General features: G+C 34.6%; 1 protein-coding gene and 1 non-coding gene across 3 annotated transcripts in view; both read left to right on the top strand.

Moving 5' to 3' along the window:
• Positions 1–17,794, top strand: part of LOC100378252 (heterogeneous nuclear ribonucleoprotein K-like) — a 56,334-nt gene extending 38,540 nt beyond the window's left edge. Inside the window, exons 3-15 of one of the 2 annotated variants that reach the window (XM_006811651.2) lie at positions 3,430–3,539; positions 7,134–7,190; positions 8,069–8,112; positions 8,744–8,816; positions 10,269–10,382; positions 12,314–12,442; positions 12,568–12,902; positions 12,993–13,056; positions 13,605–13,644; positions 13,854–13,918; positions 14,603–14,772; positions 16,383–16,469; positions 17,214–17,794. In XM_006811651.2, the coding sequence (XP_006811714.1) occupies positions 3,430–3,539; positions 7,134–7,190; positions 8,069–8,112; positions 8,744–8,816; positions 10,269–10,382; positions 12,314–12,442; positions 12,568–12,902; positions 12,993–13,056; positions 13,605–13,644; positions 13,854–13,918; positions 14,603–14,772; positions 16,383–16,434 (1,253 nt within the window). In that variant the 3' untranslated portion in view covers positions 16,435–16,469; positions 17,214–17,794. The remainder of the gene's footprint in view (positions 1–3,429; positions 3,540–7,133; positions 7,191–8,068; positions 8,113–8,743; positions 8,817–10,268; positions 10,383–12,313; positions 12,443–12,567; positions 12,903–12,992; positions 13,057–13,604; positions 13,645–13,853; positions 13,919–14,602; positions 14,773–16,382; positions 16,470–17,213) is intronic. The other variant, XM_085507088.1, reaches the window with a different exon arrangement.
• Positions 15,633–15,718, top strand: Mir7 (microRNA mir-7). Its single transcript, NR_037524.2, has one exon. It is a non-coding gene; the product is annotated as a microRNA mir-7 (primary transcript).
• Positions 17,795–18,031: the final 237 nt, after the last annotated feature.

Here is an 18,031-nt window from a genome sequence, read left to right as displayed (position 1 = left end):
CAGAATACATTTATTGCCCCATCATTTAGTATGCAGTAAAACTTGTACAGCTTTATTTTCAATCTTTTCAAAATTAGGGTCAATTGTAAAGTCAATTATAATTAATTAAAAAAAAAACTTGATTGTGGATTTATTATTCAGTGAAGAAATCTGGATGGTAAAAATTGACTTTGATAAAATGACAGGTTAAATATTATGCTTTTGTGGGGTGATAATTCAATTAGTTCATGAATGAAATGATTTGGTTTGCAGCCACTCTATATAGAATGTGAATATTTAAGTTGATTGGTGACAGCTTCTGAGAAGTTGCATTTTACTGAATACATACACACAAAATTGGAAATGTTTCCTGCAATCAAAGTAGAAGTCTAAAATTTGAGTATTGAAGCCACTATTAAACATAATCATCTCGCAAGCTAAATGATAAATGTTGAGCTCGATGTGATTTAAACTCCACAGAAGTTAATATAGACGCATTTGTAAAGCATAAATGTAGCTGACTTTATCTGCTCTCTCAGTATGGCTAATTCCCCCTCTACTTCGGTGCGTTTTTAGTGCACCAACAGCTCTTGCTTGATTACAGGCATTGTGTTTTTCAGTAATACTTGATATATATACAGATAGTTTACCTTTTTTTTGAAATAATGACTACATCGTGTGTTACCTAGTAGCATTATTGTACTTAGGGAACTGATCATTACCACCAAGCCGGTTTCCTGTGAGTCTCCTGCGGCATGCGTTTCTTTACCGTACCGGCCGTTGCTTTACCGTACCGGCCGTTGCTTTACCGTACCGGCCGTTGCTTTACCGTACCGGCCGTTGCTTTACCGTACCGGCCGCTGCTTTACCGTACCGGCCGCTGCTTTACCGTACCCGAAGGTCATTAGCCGTACCGGCAAGGCCGTTACCGTACTGGCAGGAGGCAATTCACACTTCTGACAAGTTAATTTATGCATTGATTTTCCGGTTTACCGGTAAAATGCCGACCTGTTTAAATTTCAGTTTTATGCACAGGATCGCCTGAGAAAGCAAAACTGTAGAATTAATTTGAGTAGAATTTGTTTAGTTTGTAGTTATAGTCTGTTTATAAATCATTTTGTTCATGTTTGCTATGCAGTAGCTTTCGAGGTCAAATACACCACCAGGTCAATTTGTTGCGTCTTTTTATTTGTCAGAGATTAAACTTTACCATTATTATTGCATAATATTTACATTCAAGTTGCGCGTGATAATGCTACACATGATTTTTTTGAGACCATGGAGCTCCCAGTACGTCCATGTGAACTGTTGGATACGACTACAGACGGAACTGCGTCTTTATTTTATACGATATTTTTATTTTTTTTAAATTGGGATCAGTGCTCCCAAATCAACTGAGCCGACAAAGTGGGTTACAAAAATAACAGTTCCATGAAAGTGGCTATATTTGTGTATGATGAATCCTGAGTCGGTAGTTTTGGCATGTAACCTAATGGTTTTGGTTATTGTTAAAAATGCACAGTGCAGACGTAATTTTGTTTTCATTTTTTCACTTTATCTGGCGCCAGTGCACGTGTGCTTGGATGTTTTTTTATTCAGTGATTGGGCTAAATATTTGACGACGTTGCCAACGTATTCAACATACGAAAATAGCATGTGTGTGTGCGTTTGCGTGAATGATAGATGCAGACGAAATTTCTCGTTGCAACGCGTTTTATTAGTTTATTTCCAACGCGAGTGGTCGGCGCCTTTGATTGCGTTTAGTTTGTTCTTTCATTCGCAAAATCTATCGCTGGCACCGTTTATTTTGTTATGTCTCGCAACTGAATGTCCAAGCTGACTTTGTATTGGCTGTAATTATTTTTTTTTTGTAAAACAAAAAAAAGTCCCGACCTTTCCAGTCTAAATCGTATTCTGCCCCAAACCAAACAGCCCTTTTCAGGGCCAATCACATGTTCCAAAAAGAGATATACCGGCACACTTGCACACTCTGTTTTGTTATAATAAAGTTACATTGGGGATTGTTGGAGGAGGTGTGTAAATATCGGGTAAATATGTTTGGACAATTCCATAAGCAAACTCACAAAATGAGGTCGAAAAGCAATAGAAAAATGTTGACCTAGAGCAAGGTCAAATTCCGTTTTACGCACTTGAATTTTATCTGGACTACGTGCGCGCGTTGCGCGTGTTATTGTCAACAAAGTATCAAAACAGATTTTCGAACGCCCAAGCCCGAATTTAAATACATGTGAGCTCGGCCAAGCGAGTCACGCTGACACATTATGCAAGTATCATCGAATTCATGCGACAGGTTGAGACGTTTTATTCAACGTCGTGGGTAAGCTACAATGTAGGACTGTCGTTTTATAGCGTTACAGGCGATCATGAATATGTGAATAACACACATATATTGAAAAAAAAACATGAAATTTCAGAAAGACTTTTTTATTTAATTTATTTATTTGTATTTCGACGGTTGTCCGACTTTCTTTCCACTGTGTGAGCTACTGACAAATATAAACAAATAATTAACCCATCGAGTCCTCTAGTCGACTGGGACGTAACACTCTGTTGTACAAGTCATGTCCTTTTCAAATTATTCACTTTCAATGGGTGGGTGAAAAAAAAATTCTTATTGTTTGCAAAATGCCCAATTAATTCATGCATGACTCACGGTTACCGGCAGGGCGCCGATCAGTTACCGGGGCTTTGTTTACCATGCATTCATTAATCGAAGGTGATAAATAGTCGGTATTGGTCCTATCAGTACGGTAATTGTCCGGCCGGTACGGTAACGCAACGGTCGGTACGGTAAAGCAACGGTCGGTACGGTAAAGCAACGACCGGTACGGTAAAGCAACGACCGGTACGGTAAAGCAACGACCGGTACGGTAAACCGAGTCAAACTCACAGGAAACCGGCTGGGTGGTAATGATCAGTTCCCTTAGTCATGTGTGCTGTACCCATCACAAGCTTAGCTTAATATAGCCAATGGCACTTTGGGCCATGCTGCCGTGCCTACTTAGTCTGCTGGTTTACTTTGACAATCATTTTTATTTGTTTTTTTACATTGGTCGCATGTCATTGCCTTTGTTAGTAACCATTCTTCTCTTATTAATTCAAGCTTGTGCTTTCGTTTCCATTAATGGCCAGTTGTATGTCTGTAATTTGTTTCCTCATGACGTGTATCATGCCATATAAAGTAGCTTCTCAGAAACAGTTTTATTTATTTTATCTTGTGCATGTTATACCATCTTATCTGGTGTCTATTGATAGGAATCTAAGCACAGATTATAAACTGGAATTCGGATTAAATTATTTATATGGAAACATGCATGTTCCTCTGTGCAACCTTTGGGGAGATTGCCGTTCAGAATTTCATTTGATAATGTGTAAGCTAAAATTTCATTTTGCATCCACTTTGTTCATGGAACTTTGTTTTGATTGTAGGAAATAAACGACCAGCTGATGAGGAGATTGGTAATTCACAATCTAGCAAAAGAACTAAAGGTGGCGGTGATGGCCCTAAAGTGGATTTGCGTATCTTGTTACAGAGTAAGGTAAGTGTCATCCAATCAGCTGTAGGTATTTGCACCATGTGACTTGAAACCACCAGAAAGATATATGAAAGCTTTAGTTTGGTGTTGCTTTTGGCATTAATTTGAAATTTACCCTTTACTTCAGAATGATAGTATGCTCTGGTTCAAGCAAGTAGATTTGAGAAATAAATATTGCTATTGTGTAACTTGGAAAGCCATCGGCATGTTTAATATTCTTACTCCAGGGTAGTGGGATCATCCTAAGACCTGTAGTGAGGAATATTAAAAATAAGCTTGTTTAACAGTCTCAGGGGTGTGTTACTTTTGTTAGCATCTGTTTGGAATATTCATGTAAATGTAGATTTTAATATCCTCTGATATGACAGAAACTGCTATGTTAATATAATTGTTATGGCATAAATTGAGGTGATTAACTCAGCCATATAATTGCACTTTGATGGAGTCGTATTGTGGTGATTATGAGGTAGAGAGAGATGCATGAATTTTAATAAGACGGTAGGCAAGACAAGTGATTGGTTTCTGCTCCCTGTATTTGGATTTCTATTCACATGTTCGTCAATATCTCACCCTTTTGACAACGTGAAAGAAACACATTGAATTGAGATGTTTAGGCTAAGAACTAGGTTTCATTCCTTAAGAATGCGTCATGGGAATTTGAATGATTCCTCATTAATTTTTAATATGTTTTATCCTTGGCTCTTTTCTTGTTGGCTGTCCTACATTATGAAATAGAAGCAACGATACTCGCATCTGGAAGTACATTCTGAAGTTGTTTTTTTGTCTGTCTAATGAGCATCTCAGTATTGAAATATGAAACAATGTACATGATCGTCTTTAATAGTCTTTGGGATGTCGTTTATATTCCATTGCTCTGGCTAGTCAAATAAATGAATTAAATGCAACTATAATTTATGTTAAAAGGGTGTTGGGCTTCACAGAATTATGCTTTCAAATTTTTTTGTAAATGCACGTTGGATTCAGATGTATATACTTTGCTACATGAAAGGTAAATTAAACTTGCACATTCGCGCAATGACTGTCCTTAAAGAGATAATATAGAGAATAAAATAAAATAAAGTCCTGCTAGTGAAATAGTCTTTCTAAAAATGATGTGGGATGGGTTTGAGCTCCTTTTTGTAAAGCCTGTAGGACGACATGCATTCATCCCTGTTTGCCTTTGGAACTAATTATTTGTAGTATGTAAATCGGATTTCAAATTCTGAATAATTGGAAAATTTATGTAAAGTATTCAGGCCTTCAAAAACAAATTTTAATGATATTGTAGGATTATTTTGAATGGATTTGATCATTTTGTTGTAATTTAATATGAAAAATTCAAGCACAAGAAATTTCAGTGATAATCAAGGTTGATGATAATTTGCTCAGCAATTGACTCCGAAAAGAGGTACTTATTTCTTGTGCCTGTATCCATAGAGACCAGAATATATATTTCTATGGTGTTACTTGTTTTTTCGGTTTGAATTTGATTTAAATAAAGCGAAAAAGTGACTTTAATCAATCAGATGCATCAAACATATTTCAGTGTTCTAATTTTTTCTATTTTTGTGAAATTGAAATCATTAATGCCCCGTTTTATGGAGTTTTCCAAAAGTACATTTCACCGCGGTCATCAAATTGATATTGAATTCTACAGTTATCCATTTAACTTTGTGGATGTGACTTTGCATCTCATTAAAATAAGTCTCCTTTTAGATCTTCTTGCCCAAGGAAAGGCGCCTGTGATGTTTCATTTGCCGACAGCCGATTTGATTGCAATTAAATTTTCATTTCAGAAAATGTTCTTTTGAAAATTTAATGAATGGATTCTTGTGAATTGATCCTCTTGGTGATGTAATGAATGGCTTTATCCAGCTTTTTTTGGCATGTTTTATGGCATTGCATAGATAAAAATGCTCTTTACTATTCATCTTATCTCTCATATATTCCTCTTGTATTCTCGGTCGAGAAATATCTGAGTAAATGAAGAATGGCAGACTAATGCACATCAGTGAAGGAAAAAGCCTTTGAGCAGTTTTTTGACTGGGTATCCGTTAGTTTTTACTTGCATACAGCATCCCTTTATATTACACTTAGAGCTGTTGCTTTTCTAAAACTGCAGTCATGTGACATTATTTTTCACAGTTCGAAATTCAAATGTATAAATAGTTTGAGTTGTGATATAATAAAAGCCAATTTTCCAGCAGCGAGCTTCTCATTTTCAGGTCTTTAAGACCGTCGCACTGACTATAATTTCATCCTTGTCAATGCCGTCAACAACGGCAGGAGTACGGATAGTCTTATTCTGTGCAAGAGAAGTCAGAAATTCTTGTGATTATTGATAGCAGTGGTTTATAGTAGTTTGTTTTACCGAATCCCTCTAGGTGGGATATATTGAAATAATACGTGATCAAGATATTACCGCGGAGACTTCTATCTTCTTATGTCTCACTTGTGTGAAAAGGTCTAGTCTCCAGCTTTGCATACTCAAATGTATTATGTGTCAAGACATCTTTGCATATTAACCTGGATTCTCTGTGGCTAAATTTATTTTGTGTATGAAATGTAATGGTTAAACTTGTATCTGGTTAAGTCAATGTAAAAGTACACAAGGCAAGCAGAATAAAGGTTAAATAATTTTAATGGTTGACTTTTATAAAAGAATAACAGTATTTGAGGAGCATATATATCAACATGTTTGAATTTGTTTTGTCATTGTGGTAAATCTGTGGAATTGTCGAAATTTGGTTTCACTCTCATCGATTCATTTGAGTGCTCGTTTTTTAGGCAGTGTGGTGGTATTTTGCTATATTTTATACATTTGTATGCACATTAACACCAGACTGTTAGATTTGCAGACTGAATTATACTGGCAATTTATTTAATGAATACAGCTTGTGAAATAGCTTTCAAGTCTTGTAAAGATGTAGGGAATGCATTGGATTAGTGGGTTTCTAATACAAAGTTAATTTCGTCTTTGCATTGTATCATCAAGTCTTTGCATTGTATCATCAAGCATAGACAGTACTTGTAGACCATGAATTCAGTTGATAATAGCTTCTCAGAGTCTTTGCATCACTTTACAAAACAAATGTTTGCAAAATAGTTTCAGTAGTTTCCGAAAAAACTGTCCTAAAATCACATGTTTATATTATACACCCTCAAATTTCCAAGAAGAATTTCTAGCCACAGTGTATAGTTTTTACTTCCAGTGATAAACTCTGAAATATTAGTAAAGATTATTGCAAATCATGCAACTGATTCCATCTTTTACAAGTACTGTAAAATACTTTATTTTCGCTGGAATTAATTTTCGCCGAAAAGGCTTTTTGGGCATTTTATATGGAATTAATTTTCACTGATTTTTGATGAGTTTAATGTGAAATATGGGGAAAAAAGTATATTCGCTGGATTTTAATTTCACTAATCATCCCTATAGCGAAAATAAATTCCAAGCGAAAATAAAGTATTCTACAGTAATGATCACAGCTGCATAATTTCATTGTTTTTCACTTGCAAATGATATTAAAAATTGTTACCCAAAATGAATATGTGAACTGTCTACCTATAATTTTTGATATTATTTCTATTTTGCAGAATGCAGGGGCCATCATTGGCAAAGGAGGTAATAATATACATAGATTGAGAACTCAGGTAAGACATCATATCATCTTCACGTTAACAACACTTTAATGACTCCCATCATCTAGTGGATTGTCACAACACTGCATGTTTTTTTAAACATCAATTGACACCTGAAAAAAATATTGCCCATAATTATCATTAGTTAATCATACTGCGTGTTAACGAATTATCACAGTTCACCATGTATATACACTGATGTGCATGACGTAGTGTAATACTCTAACATTCATGTTAGTCTTACTATATTGTGATAATCATTTTAACTTGTGTGTTTTATATCATTTTAATTCTGCCATATATAACTAAAGATTAGTAAATATTGTTATTCCATTTTATATCTATTATATATATATATTTATTACATGTATTGCTGATAAATTGTGTATACTTGCCTAAATCATTTTGAAAAAATTGATGCTAAAAAGAACTGTTTGGAAAATGGAGAAGAACAAATTTACTATAATACGTTTTTATTACATATCAAATTCAATATATATTTTCTGCGTATAATTATTTGAATTTATTTGGTGAATCAGCAGTGTATCATGCCATGTTTATTTGATTGTATGCATTATTGCATTTTTATCGTTATTTATATTATAATATTTTGCCCGTTTTGCCCACATGTGCCCATGAACCCTTCTCTTTTACTTATTTATTCCCCCATACTGCACGCTCCAATGAACTCTGATATGATCTGATACTGTATTCGACTACTTGCCCGGCCCACCATGATGTCGTCTATGATACGAACGAATGACTGCCCACCTGCCATCGCCTGTGCCCACAATGCCATGTCCCTGGCCCTGTTCTGGAACACGACCTGACCACTGTGGCCCGTTGTGTCCGAATCCCTGTTCCGCAACTTCCAATCGTCCTGCATCCAGTACAATGCAACAGTCACAGTGCCCGACTGCAGCGGGCCCGAGCGGTACGTCCCAGTGTGTAGCTTCTCTTGCAAGCCCATATTTATTTATTTATTATTATATAGACTTTCTAGCTTTTATGTCAGTTTTCCCTTCTTGGACTAAATATAACATGGGTGGGGCATATAAAGAAGAATTGATTTGTTGCTTATATATATTATTGCTATGCTTAGAAAAATGTAATGACTCATTGGGTTGGGTTTTGTAGAAAGTAGATATTTTATTTTCCTCCTTATTTGGTGTTTACTTTTAGTGATTGTGTTTGGTTTTTAGTGCTCATTTGTGTTTTCTCTCTTTCTCTTCCTCGTTTTTCTCTCTTATCTCTCACTTTGCTTAAGTTTTAATTCATCATCAATAATTGAATAACTTGAGAAGGGGCAAGAAATTGCTAGATTACAATATTGCGTTTACTCATGTAGAAAAGTTATTAATCGAATTGAACACGATAATCGAGTTGATCGTATTATACATTGATAGCTTTTTTTTTTGGCAATAAAAAAAATGAAGCCATGTCCAATTCATCTACAGACATCATTATTAAAAACTAACTTGATTTTGTTTTCATTTTCTCTCCATCGTCGTTAATTTTGCAATGATTTGATGCTCATTGGGAATTAATGGATGTTGCTTATACAGAATCCTGACTGTAACTACCAATCAGGAGACCGCTTTGTCCTGTTTGCTTGATGTGATTCCAGTCTTGGAAGAGGTACGTTTCATTTAATATGCATGTTATTATTTTGTCTATTAATTCAATAATGTAAATACTGTAAAATACTTTATTTTGACTGGAATTGATTTTTCGCTGAAAAGGCTTTTTGGGTGTTATGGATGGAATTTATTTTCACAGATTTTTGATGAGTTGAATGTAAAATATAGCAAAAAAGTAAATTCACTGGATTTTATTTTCACTGAAGCCTCTCTAAAGCAAAAATAAATTAGAAAGTATTTGCTAATTCTGCAAATTGAAATTCAGGAAAATTTGTCCCTTAATAAATTTGAATCGGTTTAAAAGCATGGAATGTTACTAAACAGATGTGAACAGATGATGCCCAATGCTGGTTTAGTATTGTGTAAATTTCTAAAAAAAAAAGATTTTAACACCATCGCCACTAAAAAAGAGACACTTTTTGCGAAACAATCCGATGAATATTAATTGCAAGTAATCTTTTGTAACTATAGTAACATAATTTAAGACAGACGTCTTTTCCTGTACATTAGGCTATAAACCAAATAGCTTGTATTCAGCAATTACAATTTTTATAAAGATGCTGTAAAAATCTTTTTCATTTACAAACAATGTTATCTGTCCATTATATGCTTGATTCGTGTCGCGTAATTCTAAAAATAGAAGATTAGGAGTACCATCTTAGGAAGGAAGGAAGGTATATAGGTAAATGGGTGAGGTATTCCCTGAGGGAGAGAATTTTGTTATTCTAAATAGTCTGGCCAATTCCAAATTGTAATTTTCGTTAAAGAGGCAATATGGATTGTTTTTGTACGTCATAACTATACTTTATTTATCATCATTAACTAAAATGTTGTCATGAACTAAAGAGTAATCTTTAACCAAAATACTGAACTACTCATGGTACCGTATTGAGTCACATCTTAGCATTTATTGTATACTAATTCATTAAAATAATAATTTTTGACATTTTTTGAAAGCCCACTGATAGCGCAAATTTAATGCAAGTATTATTCATGTGCTGGACTTTTATCCAAACATGTATATCATTTGCCTTGCAAAATACTTAACTTACACATGTATTCATATTATTCACTTGCCAAAATACTGAACTACACATATTTATATTGAACAACATTTACTTCTTAAAAATTTCAATTTTTCACCATTTAACTTTATAACTGATAATCCAATGTGTAGGAGGATATTCAGTTATTGTTTGTTCTCCTATAAATCATGTGTTTATTAGTTTCTGGTATCCATTTTCGTTCATTAACAAGCCTACTGCATATAGTAGTGACTGCATATAGAACGTCAAAGTATGTTTACCATCAAAAAATGTTTCCTCATATAAAATAAACTAGTTTCCCCTGAAGGAATTTTAAGGGATTAAACTTTACCCTTTGTGTGTGACAACAATGTAATGTCTCCTATTTCATATCCTCATCTATGTTCTTGTTAATCTTTTCAAAGTATCAGCAATACAAAGATTTGGATTTTGATTGTGAAATGCGCATGCTGGTCCACCAAAGCCAAGCAGGAGCAATTATTGGCAGAGCTGGATTCAAGATCAAAGAACTGAGAGAGGTAAATTAATTTAATTCTCTATTCAATTTATTTTGTTGATGTGGCTTTTATTATTTTCAATTGCATTTTAATTTTGATAAAAGAATTATTGAGCGAAAATAATATTGTTTTTCTCCATTTTGCATGGAACTTGTCTGGGATCTGTGGAAATAAATAACTTGTAACATCAAAACTGTTTTCAGCAAATGTAGAAGAATTTATTTAGAATTTACTTCTGCTGATTAAAATCCAGGGAAAATAAATTACATTATTATACGTCTAGCATCAAAAACAATAGACTTTGTCATTCCGTGGAAGACTATGTCAGCACATTCCAAAATGTATCTGCACTCATACAAACATTAAAATTTTAAAATGTATATGGGGTAAACTACATCACCAACATTGACGCTTCCAGGTTATTGACGTTGTATTCGAACACTTCCCCTAATTTACGTTGAACACAGCACATATAAAATGTGGAAATAAAATCTCGTCACTCGTGCAAATGTCTACACAGCACAAAAATTGATCTTCGTTTTGGCCTATACCCTCTCAATAAAAGTTTATTACAACCAGGAAAAAGTTGTATAATAATGAGGTTATCATGAGAATACCGCAAAGTATACACTCAGGCAGTACGGGTAGCATTTCCTTCTGCTACACATTAGTTGCCACACTGCCTTCATGGATACTTGGCGTATTCTTGTGATAACCTTGTAGTATATCAAAATGCTGGTCAAAAGACAACATTAAACAAACCATGGCCTTTTTTAAATAATGGGTTAAAGAGGTGTTTCTCTGAAAGTATCAAGACTGACATTTGTGATAATTTATTAAAACATGCAAGATGCAATTGAGTTGCTTTTTTCCCTGAGTATGTTAACTTAATACGACTTATTTCATTAAAACATTTCCAGTTTTAAGGTAATCCCTCCCTTGAATTATTGCCTTCTAACCTATTGACACTATCTTCAATCCTGAGGTAGCTTTGATAACTTTTAATCAACATTTCAACATTTCACACCTTGTAGGTTTCCTCTGCTCTGACCAGCCTTCCCTCCAAGTCATTCGATTAATTACCTTTGCCCGCTTTTCATTGATCTCATTTCATTCCATTTATTTTCTCATATAACTAAGGAATTTGAAGCAAATGTTTTATAATTTACCATTTTGATTAATGTAATTACTGTATTTGCTCTATTAGTAGTGCATGTCTATCATCAAAATAAGTTGTATTTTAATGAGCATACAGTAAATGCAATGTTTGGTTTCTGTGTGCTTCTAATAGAATAAAAAGGATATAACCATTCTCTGCCATGACACTACAGTCTCTTAATGAAAGGGGAAATAATTAAAGTTAGTTAAGAAATAAATATTAAATTCTATTCATCTCATATTAGCAAAAAGGGTTATTGTCAGGATGCATGATGCCGTAACTTTCTCGTCTGTAAGACACTATCTTTGAATGTTGTAAACACTACATGGCATCATATTTTTATTATGAGAGGCTAGCAGCATGATTTTCCAGCTGTATGGCAATTCAATTCCAATACATGCAGATTATATCTTTGGGGTGGGGGGGGGGTCTAATCTCGACCAAATCAGTAGTGTTAATGTGTAGTACACAATTCCTAGAATTCTTTCCAGTTTTTAGAAACTGCTTTAGGAGATTATGGATAATGCATCAAGTTGCAGGTGTTATAAATGTTGTTTCCAGGTATATGTTGACAAGTGTTGTTAGATTTGGGTAGATCTGGACTGGAAGCACAAAATAAATAATCAATGATTTCTTCAGAAACTGTTGATTAACCCGATTTTTCACTGCATACTTTATTTTCTCAATTGCAAGAATTGTAATAGTAAGGGCACCTGCATGTTCCTTTATAGCACCCTTAAATAGTAAGCTCCAAAAATCAATATTCTGACCTCTTATTAATGTACTTTGGTAGCAAACTGGTGCAAATATCAAGGTCTATTCTGAAGTGTGTCCCAACTCTACAGAGAGGGTGGTACAGATGAATGGAAGTCCCGAGGTAGTTATCAACTGTATGCGCATGATTCTGGATGTCTTAAATCAGGTATGCAACTTACTGTTTACTGAACATCTATATCGTTATTTGCTTATAATCAGTGTATTTTTTGATGTGTTAGTTCATGTTGTGTAGTTGATTAACAGTTTCCCTAATTTGTACCCCTATTTCAGACACCAATCAAAGGACCAGTTCAGTTATATGATCCCTACTGCCATGACCCATACCTTGACTATGGCGGCTATGGATATGGTGATGAGTTTGGACGACGTGGTGGTGGAGGCCGCGGAGGAAGAGGAGGACCACGTGGTGGACCTCAACGTTTTTCACCACCCATGCGAGGAGGCCAAAGAGGAGGAATGAGAGGACGAGGTGGTCTTGGTGGTGGCGGCGGAGGTTTCCGTGGAAATTCCCGTGGAAGTCCCAGAGGAGGCAATAGTATGCCCTTCCGTGGTGGACGTGGTCGTGGAGGCGGACGTGGTGGTGGACGAGGAGGTTATAACTACAGGTACTCAATCCTTTGCAAAACATGTTTCAAACTTCAATTAACTGATTGTATTGAGAATGGTTTATATAATGGTTCTTTTCCTTGTTTCAGAGACGACTACGAGTCTGGTCAAGGAGGTTATGGTGGCGGTAACCAAGGCTACGCCCAAGATTCAGTAAGCTATCCAATAATTGCAATTTTTGTGGAGTGCATTGCTTTTCTTTCTCATACAAGTCGGTACAAAATTAATAAGCCAACTACTCACTGTGAAATGAATAACTAGGATGAAAATAATGATTCTGCAGAGTTTGCTGATATTGTGTTTCTTTATCGTCTTATAAATTTCCTGGGCTAGACTTAGCTATTACTTTTAAAGCAAAAAGATTTAAATCATTGCCTAGAAATTTCAGAAAATAACTGCAGTTTTGTAACATGAGCCAGTGGAGGAAAAATAAATATCTGTTTCCACTGAAAATAACTCGGGTACTCCTTTTTTCCCAAAACTGAAATCCAATTACAATTGTATTTAATTTATATCAACACTCAAAATAATACAAACTGGTTTTATCGATTTTTTTTTTCTTTTTTTTTCTTTTTTTTCTCTTTCTCTCTGTCAACTGTTCTGGTGGACAAAATAAAGCATTAAAGTTGTCATGTATGTGTACTTGTGTTATTCTTTGTTTCATTTTCTGTGGAAATGTTAATATTTTTGTTTATTTTCAGATGGGTGGAGGTGGTTATGGTGGTGGACAGGGATACGATTGTAAGTACTTTGTTATTGAGTTTTTATATGATACTGTATGCATTCAGGGATAGTACAGTGTGACTTTTTTGTATAGACTATAGACTCTTGTCATGTACATGCTACATGACTCTTTTTTTGAGAATACTGACTGAGGGAACATGTTGTGTACATAGAGAATGAGACTATACTGAATGGTGTTCTAAATCTAAATTTTTATTTATCTGCAGCTGGAATGGACCAGCAGTATAACACAAGTCAGTTTACAACCACACAGGTGACAATCCCTAAAGATGTAAGTATTGCATTTTCATAATTCAACAGTTTCATAATTTTTACAAAGTTACTGCTGCAATTCTGTATTGCTCCAATATTTTGCGATTTTCCTAAATTCAAATAAATAAAAATGATTTATACTGTTTTGGTCATTGTGGATGCCTGCCTCAAGATTTCCCATAGGTACTGTAAATTTTCACTAGGAATCTTTTTGATTTTTAGGCATTTGTGAAAACACAAAATTCAGGAAAATTTGTTTTGTGAGATGAGTGGTTTAAACCTAGTATTACGCATTAAACATTCTGTGAAAGACCTACACAAACACTGCAGTATATTATCATCTGGAAAGTCTAAGGAGTTTAGAGCATGTTATGGTTGTATATGCTTCTGTTGGAGCATCCTTCTGTGTTTTCAAGTGTGCTGGCTTCCGAACATTTTATAATTATTGATGCTGAACAATTGAATGAGTTGTGCAGTGTGCACAATTGAAGGGGGCAACCTTGGACTTCATTGACAGTTTAATCTGGATTAAGATTTCCACTGGGATTATAGCAGGTGGCTGTGGATAAGTTAATTGAATTACATTGTGGAGAAAAAGCAGGAGATAAACTCTAAATATAAAAACCTAATATTATAATGCTAGCTGAGAATATGAGCAGAACTGCCAATTGTAATTGTTTAATTTTTTTTTTCTTTTTTCCAGTTGGCTGGATCTATCATTGGCAAGGGTGGTTCTCGTATTGGACAGATTCGTGAAGATTCTGGTGCCTTGATTAAGATTGATGAGCCTCTTCCTGGTTCTAATGATCGTATTATTACCATCAAAGGTACACCGGAGCAGATACAGAATGCCCAGTACCTCCTTCAAAATAGGTGAGTAAAAGACAAATAAGCCTTTGTTCTATTCTGTGGCTAAATATTCATATTTAACTTTTTCATCACCAGAATTTCTCGCTCAAATTTTTCTGCATTTATTTCTTATATTATACAATATTTCTGGAAATGAACCCTAATTTTGAAGCCAACAGAATTTTGAGTCAATTTTCAGTTTTTACTCAAAAAATGTTTTTTTATGTTAAATGAAGACTATAATGGGACTTTGTGAATTGGTGATGAAAAAAGGGAACTGGTGGTGAAAAGGTTAACACTTCGCCTGTCTTATTTATTATTTAATGCGGTTGGGGGTCCTTTTGAAACTGATATTCACTGCTATCTCTTGTACCTGCTATCTGCAACTTTTGCAATATAATACTATGAATACATTAATTATTTATGTGTTTTTTAATTTCGGTGTTTTTCTCTGATCAGTAATATTGGCGGAATTTGAATATTAAAAATGTAAAAATATTTAAAATACATACACAAACTTGAGATAAATTACTTTGACCCAAAATAACACGAGTTGCGAAAGATATTTATTACTGTTTATAATTCCCAATAAAAAAAATAATAAATTTTCATGTTTTGTCAAAACTTCCAGATTAATTTTCTCTCCAAAATATTGATGCAATGTAAGAAGATATTTGATTTTTGAATATTATGATTTTTAATGAAAATAATCTGAAATTTCCTACTCGCAGAAAGGGTTAAACAGTACTCATTTTGTCTCTAATGGAAATATCGTGTAAAAACTGAATGTATCGTGAACTTTCCCCCCTTGAAAATTTCCTGTGCTTTTCTACATGTATATAACTGTCTAGACAGTGTCTGTACAGAGAGAAGACTACTAACCTGTGTCACATACCATATGGAAGACTAGTGATTTTGTTGTTGTCACCTGTTCCAAACAAAAAATCACAGTCTGCCATTATGGTGTTTGAAACATTCATCGTATGCATCTATCACTGATCTTCAACCATCCTTTTTCTCTGTAATACGATAACTGCATTTCACTTAACAGATAATAATCCATATTTTTCGGATGATAATTTGTGGAAATAAATCCTACTTTACATGTAGTATGGCTTTCTCAAGTGTACCTATAGTAGACATATGAGATTGTGCCTTTGTTATCATTTCCTGTTTTTATCATTCTTAAGTTGTTTTGTGTGTATTAGTTTCCTCTCATTTCTCCTCCTGTTGTTTCTTTCTCCATTTTTTTTTTCATCTTTTCCTCTTCTCGGTAGATTATTTTTTTTGAAATTCATTTATGCTTCAAGCAAAAGAAGCTTCTGAAAATACTAAAATTTCATCGTAGCAACAGAAATGTGTTCAATACCACTCTCAGTTTACCAAGATGTGTTTGCATTGTGTCACTGTCCATTTATTATTGTGATTCACAATATTAATTGCATTTGACGCACTTACATATGCTCTTTCTATATTACGTAACCAATTTGTTATAATATTATTCAAATTGATAAAATCAACAAACCTGTTGAGCTGCAAGTCCCCCTATGTTATTAAATAATTGAAATACGGGATTTCTGAGAATGAAAGTGCTTTTGTTTGTGATATTTGAATAGTATTTCTTTCTTTGGTAGGGTGCGAGCCAGCCAATCATACCAACAACAGTCATTTGGTCAGGACATGTAAAGCAACCAGTTGAACGAGGTTCTGTAGGAAGCCAGGTGTGCAGGTTATATATAAATATCAGGGCCCCCCTTTAACAACCCCTCACCCAGGCCATAGCTAACGATTCCTCGCTCAGGCCCCAGTTAACAGTCCCTCTCCAAGGCCCCAGCTAACAACCCCCTGCCCTAGGCCCCAGGTAACAGTCCCTCAACCAGGCCCCAGCTAACAACCCCTCACTAGCATATCTGATGTGATGCCGGAAACTGAATCTTTCATTTTTGACGAACTGAAATGTTGAAGACTTGATTTCCATAATCAAATATCTAAACTATAATGTATAAATCTAGTTTTATTTGCCCCAACCCCCAATCTTAAAAAAAATAACTATGGGACAACTCTTTAAATTGCACTCATAAATCGGATAGTCAGTGCATGATTATTCCTAAATTATAGACTGGGAGTGACCTCCTCCATTGTTGGAAATGTGTATTCTGCATGAGACAGTCTCATTTATGTTATTATTATGTATTATATATATTAAGCAAGAGCAAATTTAATGCAAATAAAATCTGTTATAGTTTAAATGTTAGCATTTGCCCCCATCCAATAAGTTCTCAATGACAAATTGACAGCCAGTTGACGCCCTCAGAAATCCCGTATAATTTCCCTCAGATAGCCAAGCTGTGGAGTAAATCTGTGGAAAGCAGCCGTTCAATTTTGTCAGCGCTCTGGGGGTATATTATCTTTGTCTGTTTTTGTGTGCTTTAACAATAGCTTATATATTGTTTTTCACTTTACAGTGTGCGATCACATTCAGGGAAGCTGTTTTAATGAAGAAAGCAAGGCATCGTTGCTGGACCTCTCAACTGCCATGTTATTCCCCAGTTTGACCACAGCTTCATTCAAAACAATGCTGTTGATAAATTCTGCATATTTCAAAAGTATCACTTGATCCAGACAGAGCAACTCTTTGTTTTAAATACTTCTTCGAAACTGCTCCTTAACCAAATATTAAATTGTAGCTTTGCTGTACTGCCCTTAATTTGAAACGGCATGTGGTCAACAAAATTATGCTGCAGTCCATTGTTGCTGATAATCGTCTATGTTATTTCTGTCTTTTGTATTCAGAGGTTTTCAACAAATTTTGTTATTGTTCAATTATTGTTGCATCACTAAGTTAGATTTATTTAGTGGTTAAGTCATTCATATACTTAACATGACTATCAATATCTACTCGATATTAAGTGTAGTTTAGATTTTCACATATAACTATTCAGTCAATTTAATCTAACTAGGTGGGGGTCTTGTTTTGGAGATGGTATTTTCCAATAAGCTGATGTTATTTCTTTTAATTTTTTCATACAAAGAGGGTAGAATAAAAGGTTGATAAGCTGTAGGGTGATATTTATTAGGCCATAAAAAAAAATATCAAAATGTCCCATTCGGCTGTTTGTCCCCTGACCTTGTAGAGTTTGAAAATGGCTTTATTTACAAGGTTCTGTCACTAAGTACTTGATTTCTACAGCTTATCAATGATGCATAAATCATGAAGTGGACCAAACAAAATGTTCCTTTAATAGTAGTGTAACTCTTTGAACATTTTTGTTCTTAATAACAT

The sequence above is a fragment of the Saccoglossus kowalevskii genome, chromosome 13, assembly GCF_978046115.1.
Source record: "Saccoglossus kowalevskii chromosome 13, keSacKowa6.1, whole genome shotgun sequence".
NCBI lineage: Eukaryota > Metazoa > Hemichordata > Enteropneusta > Harrimaniidae > Saccoglossus > Saccoglossus kowalevskii.
The sequence above is the reverse complement of the archived record's forward strand: the minus strand, read 5'-3'. Positions and strand labels throughout refer to the sequence as shown.